General features: G+C 35.0%; 2 protein-coding genes and 1 pseudogene across 2 annotated transcripts in view; 2 read left to right on the forward strand and 1 right to left on the reverse strand.

Annotated features, from left to right (window-relative positions):
- The window catches only part of LOC18021397 (putative amidohydrolase YtcJ), an 8,957-nt gene extending 2,965 nt beyond the window's left edge, over positions 1-5,992 (forward strand). The window contains exons 9-10 of the mRNA XM_006403344.2: positions 4,558-4,601; positions 5,796-5,992. Coding sequence (XP_006403407.2) covers positions 4,558-4,566 — 9 coding nt within the window. The 3' untranslated portion in view covers positions 4,567-4,601; positions 5,796-5,992. The remainder of the gene's footprint in view (positions 1-4,557; positions 4,602-5,795) is intronic.
- A 1,361-nt stretch (positions 5,993-7,353) lies between these two features.
- Positions 7,354-8,487, forward strand: LOC18021400 (probable F-box protein At3g56670). The gene has a single exon (XM_006403347.1). The coding sequence runs from the start codon at positions 7,354-7,356 to the stop codon at positions 8,485-8,487; it is 1,134 nt and encodes a 377-aa protein (XP_006403410.1).
- A 1,213-nt stretch (positions 8,488-9,700) lies between these two features.
- Positions 9,701-11,617, reverse strand: LOC112087785 (annotated as a pseudogene).
- Between the last annotated feature and the right edge of the window lie 3,224 nt (positions 11,618-14,841).

Raw genomic sequence — 14,841 nt, forward strand, 5'->3', positions numbered from 1 at the left:
ACAAGCAGGTGTAGCAACTTTGGGTAATTCATTTGTCAATAAGTGATGCTAAAATAATGCAAGTTGGGAAGTTTGACCCATTTAAATCAAATATGGCGAGCCAGATAGATACTTAAACGAAAACTGCCAAAACTTCAAGACTCATAAGTGACGATAAGTCCTCGATAAATCATAAATGCTATATATCCAAGTCTTACTTCCACCTCTCTATTCTATATAAATGCATACAAATGAGTCACACTGATCACCACTCATCAGTAAACTAAAAGGAAGTATTAAGATGACATCTTCTAAAGTCTCTTCCACTCTTCTCTTTCTCCTTCTTCTCGTTGTAGTGTTTCCCCATATGGATCAAGCCCTTGGTGAACAAATGCAGATCCCCAAACTCCTCAGTGAGTCTTGTAAACCTTTTTATAATCCAAAAAAAAAAAAAAACTTAGTGAGACTTTTTTTGGTCTTTACTTTAAATAAAGTCACCAACTTATTGGCATTTCACATAGATACACAGAGTTGAGAGAGCCCATTCTCTACTAGATGAACAAAACTCCCTCTTGTGGGCTATGCACTCTCTGTCTCCTTTAGCGAGTCTGGAGCTTTATTCCTCCTAACCAAAAGTCATCTCCAAACAAAACTAAACTAACCAAAATCATCACTAAACAGAAAGGTGCCTTAATCAACAGACCAAATAAACCCTAAGGGTACAGATCTTCAAAAATACAATCTTAAAATAAACTTAAGAACGTAAGAGAAACTGCATTCCAAAAGTCGTTCGCTTTTTTAAACAAAACAAAAAATGCTCCCAAGAAGAAAGAGAGAAATCGATAGTTACCCCAGAAAGCCTAGAATCGACGGCGGAGGAACAAAGGTTCTGGAGAGTGCAAAGAGAGAGAACTTTCTGAGAAAATGTTGAAGAGAACCAAGAAAGTAATTTCTCTCTGCTTTTCCCTTCTCAGAGTGACTAAACTAACCAAATGCTGGAAAGAACAAACTTTAAGCGTTCTTCTAACCAAAAGTCATCTCCAAACAAAACTAAACTAACCAAAATCATCACTAAACAGAAAGGTGCCTTAATCACAGACCAAATAAACCCTAAGGTACAGATCTTCAAAAATACAATCTTAAATAAACTTAAGAACGTAAGAGAAACTGCATTCCAAAAGTCGTTCGCTTTTTTAAACAAAACAAAAAATGCTCCCAAGAAGAAAGAGAGAAATCGATAGTTACCCCAGAAAGCCTAGAATCGACGGCGGAGGAACAAAGGTTCTGGAGAGTGCAAAGAGAGAGAACTTTCTGAGAAAATGTTGAAGAGAACCAAGAAAGTAATTTCTCTCTGCTTTTCCCTTCTCAGAGTGACTAAACTAACCAAATGCTGGAAAGAACAAACTTTAAGCGTTCTTCTAACCAAAAGTCATCTCCAAACAAAACTAAACTAACCAAAATCATCACTAAACAGAAAGGTGCCTTAATCACAGACCAAATAAACCCTAAGGTACAGATCTTCAAAAATACAATCTTAAATAAACTTAAGAACGTAAGAGAAACTGCATTCCAAAAGTCGTTCGCTTTTTTAAACAAAACAAAAAATGCTCCCAAGAAGAAAGAGAGAAATCGATAGTTACCCCAGAAAGCCTAGAATCGACGGCGGAGGAACAAAGGTTCTGGAGAGTGCAAAGAGAGAGAACTTTCTGAGAAAATGTTGAAGAGAACCAAGAAAGTAATTTCTCTCTGCTTTTCCCTTCTCAGAGTGACATCACTGTTAAGCTCCCTCCATATTTTGCATTTTTCTTTTTAAAAGAAAATATAATAACTGTGTGTTATTAATGTTTGTTCAAATGTTTGAATCCGGATAACAACAAAACCGGTCCACCAAATCTGCATTTAAAACCGGTTGATCATATATCCAAATTAGACCGGTTTATGGTCAAGGCAATTTTTTTAGTTGTAGTTGTAGAAAAACTTAATTTTTTGGTTTAGGGTTTGATTTTTAAAAACCTGTTTGTAACTTGGTTTTGTTTGTACAGTTTGGTTATTTTTTTTGTTTACGATTTTTTGTTGTATTATGGAAATGAAAATCTATATGGAAACTATATGCCATTCCATTCGATTAATTTTTTTTTTTTTTGCTAAACTAACTTTGCTGCATAGCATGCATAATGACATTCATCTTCACAAAAATAAAAAATTTGTAATTAAAAAACGATAACATGATTAGTTGCAGATAAATCATAAAACTAGATCAAAGTTATCAAATAACGGAAATAAATATGCAAAAGATCATGTCATTTGCATTGATCCTATAGCATGTGTCAAAGAAATATATCAAGCAACGCCCACTGAAATACATTAATTGATAACTCATTTTGAATAGGTACTGAGTTACTAACCAGAAACAATGTAAGAAACTTGTTGCTAAGTTACACAAACAGTCAAATCTCCCATATGAAAGGAATTTATTTTAAAAATTTCACGTCCAAAGAATATGTTGTCATTGTTAGAGCATCACCAATGCTAGCATTTTTTAATTTCGTTTAACATTTTTTTTTATTGGGAAGAGCTCCATGTTTTATACTCCTCCAACCCTGATCCCCAATTTAAGGGTTGGTTCATCTAGATTAATTTTTTGTAATTAAGAAAAAATTCAAACATACAATTTTTGAACATATGTTAAACATGAAATACCATAATATTGATAAAGTCAAACTATAAAATATGTTGAACATGAAATACCATAATTTAAACTACAATTTTTAACATAAAAGATAAAGATAGATGAACTAAATCCTAGCACTAGCGTGCTCCAACGTCCATTCCCGAGCTCTTCCATCAAATCCCGACCTGTCTTCCTTGTACATCTTCGCTATATTTTCATCGTAGTACTCTCCCTCACCCAATGCTGGGTTGCTCAGCATCTCATGAATTTTTGTGAGAACCTTATGGATGGTGCTACTGGGCGAGTAGTAGTCGGTACTGAGCATCCGTAGGAAGATATCTCCACACTCCTACGTTGGGGTGAAAGACCTTTGTTCTGAAGAAGACCTTGGGTGGCTTGAACGGGTAAAGGGGAGGAAAGTGCATGTCAATTAGGAAGACTCTGTTCTCGTACGGAGATCCTGCTGGTCCAAAAAGCTTAGCCTTCCAATAACTGATATCTCCATCAACGGGGCCTAATCAAATGTGTTAAAGAAAAAAAATTAGTAGATTACAAGTCTAAACTCGGAAACAACACATTTAAGCATAATACTACAACAAAATACCTGTACTGTATAGCGGGCTCTTAACCCGCTCAATTTCCTTTTTCTGAATCATGAGGGATTTCTCCCAGTACAGGACTGAATTGCTTTGCATCCTCTGCCCATAACAGAAGGGGATCAGAACAATACAAACAGAATGGCAAACAACTACAACGATTGAGTATACACCTAAAGTACAACAAATTCAGTTCGACATCACCTAAACCTAAACCCGAATGATGCCACTCACATAAATCAAATCAGATCACATATTTCAAACAGCAAATCATACTACATATATGAAGCATCATCGATATACCCTCTAAACCTAAACCCAACTGAGGCAAATGGAAGAAACCGCAAATGAAACCCAAAAATAAACCGCAATGCAAGTGTAATAAAACGCAAATGAAACCCAAAAAATACAAACACACAAAATTTTTCCCAAATTTCAGAGTCACCCTAAAGTTCATCGATAAACCCACGAAGCTATTGTTACGAGGTCGTGAATCTTTACCTTGCTCGTCGCGACGTCACGATGAATCAGCTTCGTCGTCTCAGCAGTCAAAATCGCCGGTAAACCGATTCGTCGGTGACAGAAAAATACTCAGGGAAAACCACTCGATTTCTCTCTCGAAAACAAAATGAGACAGACAAAAAAAAAACGAAAAACACACCACTTTCCTTTCCATTCCAGCCACTCACCTTGCGCCACGTCATCAACGATACTGGTTTGAGACGGGCTCGTCGGTCTCATCTGGAAGAGACGGTACGTCCAAATAATTCGGCCCAAAGTTTTTTTATTTGCATTCTACCCCTTCGGGCTCACTGACGTACCGCGGATGATACCGCGTTGGAGATGGCCTTATGATATACGTTAGGCACGTAAGAGTCAAAGTATTGTCTTTGTTTTCTGTTTCAGAAATTATTAAGAGTTTGCTTAAATTTCAAATATAGTATTATATGTTTTTGTTTAATTATCTAATATCTCTTCTACTACCACTAATAAAAATCAGACTCGGTCAGAAATAGCTGTGACTTTATAGATATTCAACGTTATAAATTAATTTACACATTTATTTTGGCACTAAAGGTTCTTGTATGTACTATGTAGCAGTAAGTTGGAAATTGACTAGTCATAGAAGGTTTGAATTTTCACTCACCCTAAGACATGCCCCTTGATTTTTTGCATCCTGATATATTATCATAAATTTCATATTAAAGTTTCACAAAAACACTGCATTATTCTAACTCGTTTTTAGATGTCTACTAATTTATCAAGAACTTATAATTTATAGTCGTGACTTTGACTTTGTCTTGTGCGCAGAATTTTTAATGCAAGTATGGACAAGCCTATCTCTTCAATAAAGTGTAAGTTTTCCGATTTCTTCTAATCAACTCTTTTTTTTTTTTTTTTTGTCGTCCAATTCGATTATATCGAACGCCCAAAGGCAAGTTACAGCAATTACAAAAGCCCAAGATACAAAAATAAGCCCAAATAATATCCAAAACCTATGAGATAAGGTTTGAGTATTAAACAACACGTGGAATACACGTGGAACTCTTGGGTTGAATGTTGACTGCCGGTGAGAAGATGCCGCCGATCTCATCGCCGTTCAGAGCTTCGCCTAACAGCCGATATCCGAAGAGTCTTCTGAATAAACTCCAATCGGATTCACATCCTCCTTTTAACTGCTGCTCCTTTGCCAAATTCTTTCTTCTCCATTAAAATCCAGCGATTGTTGATGTTGAAAAATTAACTTCATCATTATTCTCCACCACCGACCATCTTTATCTCAAAACCCATCTCTTTACCTTGAAGGCGAACATAGGGATTCAGGGAAGAACTATCTTCCAGTCAAGAGAAGATGATACTAACATTTGATGGAAGTGAAATCACAACTCCCACCACTGGATCTGAAGCACCGCCTCATTTATAAGAGGAACCAAACATCGGAGAAGATAGGGCAAAACAAATCCGATCATGTCGGAATTTTGTACCAGTCTTTGCCAGAAATTATTATCCAATAACAGAAACAAAAGATCCGAACAAACGCCGGAAAAACTAGAAACAAAACAAAACTATTTTACACAGATCCGGACTTGCCGGAATTTATTTTTCGAGAAGCATTTACAGCACGGTACCGACGTCGGATTAACGCGGCACCGGCCAAAAAAAAACGAAGAACACGAAAGAAAAGTTTCAGAAAGAGTAGGGAGAGTTTTCTCTTTCTAGAGTTAGAGAGAGGTCGGGAATAAAAGATTGTATGTATAATCAACTCTAAGCTATTAGTCTGTTCTCTATACTTCGAATTACGTTTTTTTTTTATTTGTTGGTGATGATCTTTTTCTACTGTAAACATTTCAATTGGAAAGAAAGCAAAATAAAAAGATGATGACTGGACTTTATATCGTAACTGACATTTTCTGTGTTGGTCGTGGATCAATCGTTGGATGGAAATACGTAAAGACAAAACTCAATGAAGACATTATAATAACCCATTTCCGATTCGATTCTCCAGTAGTTAAACTTGGTTTTGTGTTTTTTTTTTTTTATGTTTCCAGGAGATTGCCCATGATCAGTGCCAGAAGTACAAGGAAAGGAAAATTTGTTTTGTGAGAGCCTTTTCTTGAATTTTTTTTTTTTTAACAAGCAAATAACATTCTCAAGTTCCAACATACAAATACACACAACTTTTTTTATTCAAAGAATGTATTTGTGTTTTGATCTCAAAATGTTAATATCTTAGGTCCTAATGATAGCAATGGCTTGGTTTTTCAACAAATTTCACGACTTCTTATTCAATAATCACATGATGCTTACGTTTTTTAATCTCGTTCTCATATTTCCTTTTAATATCCACATTCTTCGACCTTGGTTTAATACTCTTGATTTTTTATTGGGTTAATAATAATCAGAGAAAATAATGGATAAATATGGTTGATGGTTCTTGGAAATAATGATGACATATATCTGTAGTAAGGTGCAAATTAATTATGCTAATAGTGCCTAATTTTATGCATCTACACACTAATAATCAGAGAAAATAATGGATAAAAACTATAAAAATGCAAACCAAATATCAAAAGGAAGCGCGCGATGGTTGATGAAACTCCATGTTTGTCTTCTCGATTTAATAATTAATCTGTCTTATTTGATAATTTATTCTAACGGTGTGAAGCACTTAGACGAGCTAGCTTGTTTCGAGAATTCTGCTTTGTATCTCCTTTTTCCGACTGTTTTCTTTCTACAAAACATACAATGTACCTTATATATACAAGTAGGCTAAATTTATTCAACTAACTAGTTAATTTATTGTTTTACTATGTACGTAAGGCTTCATAACACTAAGATGTTCATCGGTGCCTCAAGAACTTTTCTAATGACGTCACATTTTTCTCTTCCCGGTACTGCTCCCTCCATACAATTAGAAATTTCGAATTTATACTTCATTGAAAAAAGAGGATTTTGTGAAAATTGGTTTATCAAATAGGCTTAACGTTGCTTTTGAACAAAGTAACTTTATTGAGACGAGCATAATGACATTGTTGAATTCGATATAGCCTTGGTGTTTATTGGTAGAGTCATTAATCTCTATACAGTCAAGAAATCAGACACTATATACATAGACCGTACACAGTTATACACGACCGCAGACATGCGTTTGTAGTGCATGTACATCCATTTTTGTTGTTGTTAAATAGCATATATATATAGAAACACATTACATGCAGTTTTTATATTTTCATTGGTTAATAAACCAATATGTACGAATTTGCAATACTTTTTTAAACTTGTCACTGATAAAATGGTAATTGATAAAAAATGGAAACTTTCTTTCTTTTTTTTTCCTTTATTTAACATTTTGTAAACATTAACTATATCGGCAAAGAAAAAAAAAGTAAATCTTTCTCTGTTTACAATTTTTGAATGGTAATGTTTTCCTTTTGTCCAGAATATATCATTACCATATATTATATATGCATAATTTCTATTTTACTCCAATAGCCACGAATAATATATATATTGTATTTTGCTGGAAAACTGTATGTAGAATCATCTTATACTAATAAAAGAACATTCGTTTCTTAGCTATCTTGAGGGTTTTATAAAATAGCGGTGATGGAAATAGGGCATGAAGCGAAGAAACAAAAGACCTCACCATGGCCGACACGACTTGGTCACGGTGGAGATATCGATATTCCTCTGGATCTAAAGGTGGAGATACTCAAGAAACTCCCGGCCAAATCTCTAAAGAGGTTCCGAAGTGTCTCGAAGCAATGGTCATCAATAACCAGCAGCCGTAGAGATTTCATAGAGTCCATTGTAACTCGTTCTTTGACTAGGCCTCCGCGAGATGGGCATATCATCTCTCACTTCCCTTCAGATAAATGTTTCTTAGCCTTGTCGTCTAATACTTGCCATACTGTCAAAGAATTATTATTAGTCCCTAAAAAATATCATCAATCAGTCCGCGGCCTGATTTGTTGTTGGTCAGCTAATAAGGATACTTATTATGTGGTAGCTATATATAACCCTACCACAAGGCAGTCTTTTTACTTACCGAAGGTTACAGCCCATTACGTGATGGGCGTTTGCTTATTTGGATACGACCCTATCGAGTATCAATACAAATTAGTTTTCCTACCAGAAAATACTAGGCAAGAGAGTTGTAAAGTTTTCACATTGGGGGATGCTAAGTGGAGGACCATCCAAAGCTCTATTGGTCTTGGATCCTACTCTAAATTTCGAGGTGTTGTTTGCATCAAGGGGACTGTCTACTTTCAACAAGAGATTGATAATCGCATGCATGAATTGATTAGATTTGATGTTAGGTCCGAGAGATTTCATCATGTCGACGCTCCAACAACACTTACGGTTACGGAACACAACTCGACTCTGGTCAATTATCAAGGGAAGTTAGGGTTCATTTGTTGCGAGAAGGGAGTGGAAATTTGGGTTATGGAGAAACAAGGATGGTCCAAGATTTTCTTTTGTGAGATGGAGGGCTTCCAAGAATGGCGCGTCACAGGTGTTACTCGTGGTAGTGAGATCGTGTTTACCAAATTAAACGGCTACTTCTTTCACCACAGGTTATGTGTCTATTATTATGATCCCAAGCGAAACAGTATGAGATGTGTTGACCTCGAAGACTATTATACGGAGGAAGGCAGCCGTAACTATTACATGTATAAGTGTCGTACTTCAGTCTTGACTCTTCTGGACCACGTCGAGAACACAATGTGTTTGAAATAGACTATTAGTTCTTTTTTTTTTTGGGGTTAGAAAATAGACACTATTAGTTAAGAGAATATTCCGATACAGCTTGTGGTTCTTCTTTTATTTAGTATGGTTAAATACTTAGATTGTAATGATCGAATTCTTATAATTTACACACAAACAGCATGCAATTAACAAAACTTTGGTCGTACGTATTTTATCCCAAAAAAAAAAAAAAACTCAGGTCGTAGCGGCAAATTACATTTCCAATCAAAGCCACCACATGACCAATTAATGAGAACGTAATCATCAATCAAAGATAGTATGGTAGGGCTACAATACATATAATTATTATTGGTACGTACGTAGCATTGAAAATAATGTAAGGTTATAATGATCCGTCCATATCATCTTCGTGTCTGCTTGACCTTTATTTACATACGTTGTGGGAAGAACCTTTAGTCCATTCCAAAGGCTTTTACGTCTCCAAATCTTTTTCTTTCTTTATTTTCCTTGGATAAATTCCTTTTCTATTAACTAATATTGCATTATATTTTGTTGGTATTTCATTCGTCTACTTGGATTAACGATTAAGTATTTAGTAACAATCATCATTTTAACGTTAATATCTAGCCATTTGGCAAATATCTTAGAACAACCTTTTTGGTGACAAACAAATATGAAATTGCTACAGAGCTTTATGAGCTTACCACGTATTTCATTTTATTATATACTTTCCTGAGAGACATGACTATATCATAAAGATTTAATATCTATTTTTGTACTCATTCATTCATACTCGGATGATTCAAACCTTTGTATAATTAATTTATCTACAAAACATTTTACTACTGTTTACTTGATATGTGGTTACGACTCGTATAGATAATAACTGAAAAATAAAATAAAAATAAAAAAAATTCGACGTAGAAATGAATACCGAAATATGAGATTTGACTATTTGTGTAACTCCACAACAAATTTCTTACAGTATTTTAACATATCAACACACTTAATGGGCGTGAAATCCAAATTTTAAAATAAATTTCTTTAATATGAGATTTGACTATATGTGTAACTTAGAAACAAATTTTTTACATCATACAGTATATGGCTAATAACTCACCCGGGAATTCATTACTCAAAATGAGTTATCAATTAATTTATTTAAGATGATGACGTTGCTGCTTGTAGAGCAAGAAACCTAGATAGTTTTTGTTGTTGTTAAGAAACCTAGAGACAAGTTCTATCATTCCTTTTTATTAACAAAGGCAGACTCAGCCAAGTCAATGGCACGTGCGAGTCCCGCAGCCTTGTTCTGGCACTCACGGTGCTCGTCCTCTGGGTCACTGTCTGCTACAATCCCTGCACCGGCTTGAAGGTAAGCGATCCACTCACGGCGAGGCATGTCTTTGTCCTTGTATGAGTACATTGTGTCGTGAAGAGCTTGCGTTGGGAACACAATGGTCCTAAAGTGCCAAAGCTATGTCCATGTCTCCGGTGAAGTACACACTTCCGAATCCACCACTGTACGGTCCTCTTCTGGTCACCTCTAGCTCATCGATTAACTCCATAGCCTTCACCTGTTACAAATTAATTAAGAGTCTCTTAGAGCAAGTCAGATTCTCTTGCAACTCTCCAGTCACCTGTTTATACGGTTCAATGTTTATGAGCGTTTAATTTGCATTTACATTTAAAGGAAAAAAAACACAAAATGGCAGTAGTTTGATGGTTGTCACTTGTCATGTTTCAAGAAATGTTGTGTTACCGTTGAGCTGATATGCATGACATGGGAATAACGCTCTATGTTCATGAGCCTTTCCACCTTCACTGATCCGTTCTTGGATACCTGCTTTCAAAAGGGCCCCAGAGAGAGAGAGAGACAATGAGGAGATTAACTGGTCGTATTGGCACTAGGTTCAAATTCGATGTTTTCTTTGTAAGAAAATACAAAGAGATAAATAGAAACACACAAGAAGTTGATAATAGTCATCATATCCTCTGATTTGATCCCTGAGAGAGGATTGTCTAACCTTTCCAACATCGTTGCGACCCAAGTCAACAAGCATGATGTGTTCTGCACACTGTTTTCCGTCTTTTAATAGTGTCTTCTCCAACATTTGATCCTCTTTGAAGCTCTTTCCCCGTCTTGCAGTTCCTGCTAGTGGCCTGTTCACGATTTTGTTCTGTTTTTTTACAAAATTCAAAAGGTTCTCTGTTTTAGTATCATATAACAACGAGTTCCGGAGAAGAGAAGATGGGCAATGCTTACTTTCTTCACTCGAGTGAGAATTTCAGGACTTGATGCTACTAGAATACAACCTCTAGCCTGGCAGGGTAAAGAATATATAGATCATCAAAACAGAGAAAATAAAGTAAACAACCGATATATAAGAAGAGGTGAGAGGGAGAGGAGAAGCACTAACTTGTAAGTAACACATGGAGGGACTTGGGTTCACAATCCTCAAAGCTCTAACACCTTTTCAACATTAGCAAAGACCATCACATCATCATAAAGGCCAAGATGCATGTCCGGCAGATTCCGGTCATCGACAGGAGCATTGGAGAAAGGAAGCTTTCGCTTTTTCAGCATAACGGACGGTATGATAGGAGAAAGAACCAACCCAACCACCTGTTGTTTAGCAAGAAGCGCTAATTCAACTCGTTTGTAGTTTTGACCTAATTATCATTATGATCTCAAACTAAAACAAAACCAGTTAAACACAAATCTCTCACCACAAAAGGCATCAGGGAGATCATCGATCAGTTGAGGTTTCCAAGTGTCTGAGATTCTTCTAGGAATCACCATTGGATCTTCAACCTCCTCTGTTGTAACAGTGCCTCTCACATGGTCCATGACTGTAACTTTGTTCTCCTTAGCCACAATTTCCATTGTTTGATGCGCCCCAACCACACTGTACGCTGCCACCAAACCGTACCAAAAGAAAAATCAATTTTGGTTAAAATGCACTGAACAACGAGCAAGCAAATCGAAAAAAGTGTGAAGAGCCTGGGATAATTCACATTGAGATGGAAAGGACAAGATAGAACCGCATTAGATGGGAGTGACCAAGGAGATGAAACTGGAGGAAGAGCATCTTCTTGAAATTCCGGTGACCGGAGACGGTGGCGAGAGGCGGCGGATGGAAGGAGGGAGGCGGCCGGAAAGATTGCATCACTCCAAGCGCGTGCATGGTGAAGAGAATTGTCTTTTTCTTTTTTTTCTTTTCTGGCTTCGTTGAGAGGGAAATGAGAAGATATATATGGGCGAACTCTTTTGTATTTACCAAATGGATACTTTCCTAAACTACAATTTTACTTCTATCCCCGACTTTCTTAATGTGTCCTATTATGATCATTTGACCTGATTTTTATACAAAAACTATATGTGCCACATACACTCACCCAAAAGTCTTGCCTTTTTTATGTATGTTGAAAATATTACTAGAAAATTTGATATAGCCATGTATCGCATAACTATGGTCAACAAAATTGAATAGTATGTGTCAACTTTAAGTTTCATTACCATATTATTTTTAATAATTTCACTCAAATTCAATTGAATAGAAGTAACTGTATAGATTATTATTTTTTCTTTATTTCCTTCTTGGTTAGACTCTTGCTACTTAAAAACAAAACTTGGAAACTTGAATGTTGAAACTAGTAAAAAACTTGAAAGCTATATCTTGATATGTATCATCAGATCTAAGCATTTCTAATCTTTGCAAGTTTACACTTAATTCGCAAAGAAACAATGCAAGTCAAACCACTAAAATCAAATTTAATTTGCAAAATAATTCTTCCGTGTGTTTGGTTTTTTATTAAAAAAAATATAGTCACATACATTAGAGTTTTTAAATTTTAAAAGTTGATTTGATAAATATGATAAATTATTGGGTTTGTTAAATATAGATCTGGTGGATTCAGTACGCTCAGGATCATGGTGTCAAAATAAGTTTAAAAATTATTGATCAAATCAACTTTAAAAAGAAATTTAACTGAACCAAATGAATACAAATCAAGCCACATCGCGGATTAAAATTCAGTTTAGTGGGTTTGAACTGAACTTTTGCAAGTTAAAAATAAACTTGCAAAAATTATCGTTTAGAGAGTTTTTGCACAAAAACCACCCATTTTGTTTTTATTATTTAATAACTTTGATCTAGTTTTATGATTTGTCTGCAACTTATGTTATCGTTTTTTTAATTACTTGCGTACCATCTTATTGTTTGAATATGAATGTCTTTATGTTACGCAGCAAAGTTAATTTAATTAAAAAATAGAAAATTCATGTAAAAAAATTTGAAAAATCTCAAACATGCAGTTTGGGTTTTACGATGCAGACAAATTTTATTGATTTTGTTGATGTATGTTTAAGAGATTTTTGGTTTTTTTTTTGAGGGCAAGTCTCAAACAATTGATTTATATTTGGCTATGACTTTTCAATAACTTGCATGGGTTTAAAGGAAAGAAAATGTTTGTTATCACTGTAACTTACTATCAAGAAATTTAGGGGTTGTCTTTAGTTCAGATATTTCATATAGTCTTTCATCAAAAGAAGTTTTTGCTTTTGTCATTTGTTCTGTTTCAATGAGAATATTGGAGTGTGATTACTTCACTCAATTTCTTTTGATGTGACTTGATTTTTACTCTTAATATATTTCTTTCTGTAGTACAAGTGAGTGATGGATAGAATAACAAAGAGATGTGTGTTAACATCTTGGACTTCTTACCGACTAGAACGGTCGTAAGTATGTTGTTGTTCTAGAGTGTGTGGCAACACTCATTTCACATAACCCCAAGCATGCAATTTGATTTTTATGGAGATAACAAGGCAGATTTCATGGTATTTGTTGATCGCATACTTGAATTGCGAGACAACACAGGTCTAGACAAGTTTTATCTAGGGATGGACAATATAGATCAGTGGATTTACTATGCTCTGGATCATGATGTTAATGAATCGAGCTGTGCATAATTAACCGAGCTTGACGGTGCTGAATACGTGCTCCAACAAGGTTGTTCACGCACGCCACTCATCTACTCTCGTTGCATTAAAATTGGCGGATGAAGTAATCATTCCGGGTGGTGTGCAATTTAACCTTCCAAGTCTGAACAGACTTTACCTTGACGATATAGGCTTCCAAGGTAACGCATGCGAGGTTTTTGTAAACTTGGTGACCGGCTGCGGAACCATAAGAGAGCTGATTATGATAGACATAAACTGACATTCATGAGAGAATTGTCGTGGATTATGGATTTTGGTGAGATATTACGATGTCCACCCATGGTGTCATTTGACACTCCGAATCTCTTGTATTTGGACTATACGCATCATGATGCTGGCGAGTATCCAACAGTGAATTTTGATTCACTTATCGAAGCCAAAATCGGTCTTCAACTATTTGAATTCGAAAACCATGAGAATGAAAAAAAAATTGAGTGAATTAATCACACTCCAATATTCCCATTGACAAAAACAAAAACTCATTTTGGTGAAAGACTGTATAAGAATAAACCCAACAAACATTATTGCTCTAAATTGGTACAAAATTTCAAAAATAACTCAAATTTAAATGAAAACTTGACATATTACATTTTAAAAAAAAACATTAATGACTTGATATTACGTATTAACACAATCTTGCTTTTTATGTAAAAAATACAATATTACTAAAAAATTAGATATATCTTGTAGTGCATAACTTTGGTCTATCAAAATATTGTGATATATGTCAACTTTAAGTTTTATTATCTAATTTAGATTTTTTTTAATATATTTTCTTCTTTCTTTGCTAGATTCTTGCTATTTAACCTCTCGCAAAAAAAAAATATCTTGTAGTAGAAAACTTGATATATATACATCATCCAATCAAATCATGTGGGAGTATTAACTAAATAATTGTCAAATATCTCGCCAAGAAAATTAATAGGAACAATTTTCTGGAACGTAGAAATAATTAGAGAAAGCTAAAATGTATCTAGTCTATATTGAAAATGATCATTAACAGAAAAAAAAAAAAAAAAAGCTTGATAGCTTTTTCAGTCATACAACATACAATAAGAAACATGGTAGAGTGCGGGAAAAGGGCCAAAATCAACCCGAACTAAATTTGATGTGCTAAAAAAAATCTAAACTAAAATACGGTGTCAATTGCTATCTATACTATATAAAAATTCAAATTTACGATCTGAACTTTAATATATGGGTCAAAATCTATCTTGACGTTAGTCAACTGTTAAAAAATGCTGACGAGGCATGACGGAGTATGACATGGCAAGAGACACGTCAGCTTACTAAAAACGACATCGTTTTGGTTGGATGAAAAATTAAAAAAATTGTTGTTCCCTGGATTCGAACCTAAGAAGCAGAGCACCGTAGACAAGCAT

Source organism: Eutrema salsugineum, unplaced genomic scaffold, assembly GCF_000478725.1.
Source record: "Eutrema salsugineum unplaced genomic scaffold, Eutsalg1_0 scaffold_16, whole genome shotgun sequence".
Classification (NCBI taxonomy): domain Eukaryota; kingdom Viridiplantae; phylum Streptophyta; class Magnoliopsida; order Brassicales; family Brassicaceae; genus Eutrema; species Eutrema salsugineum.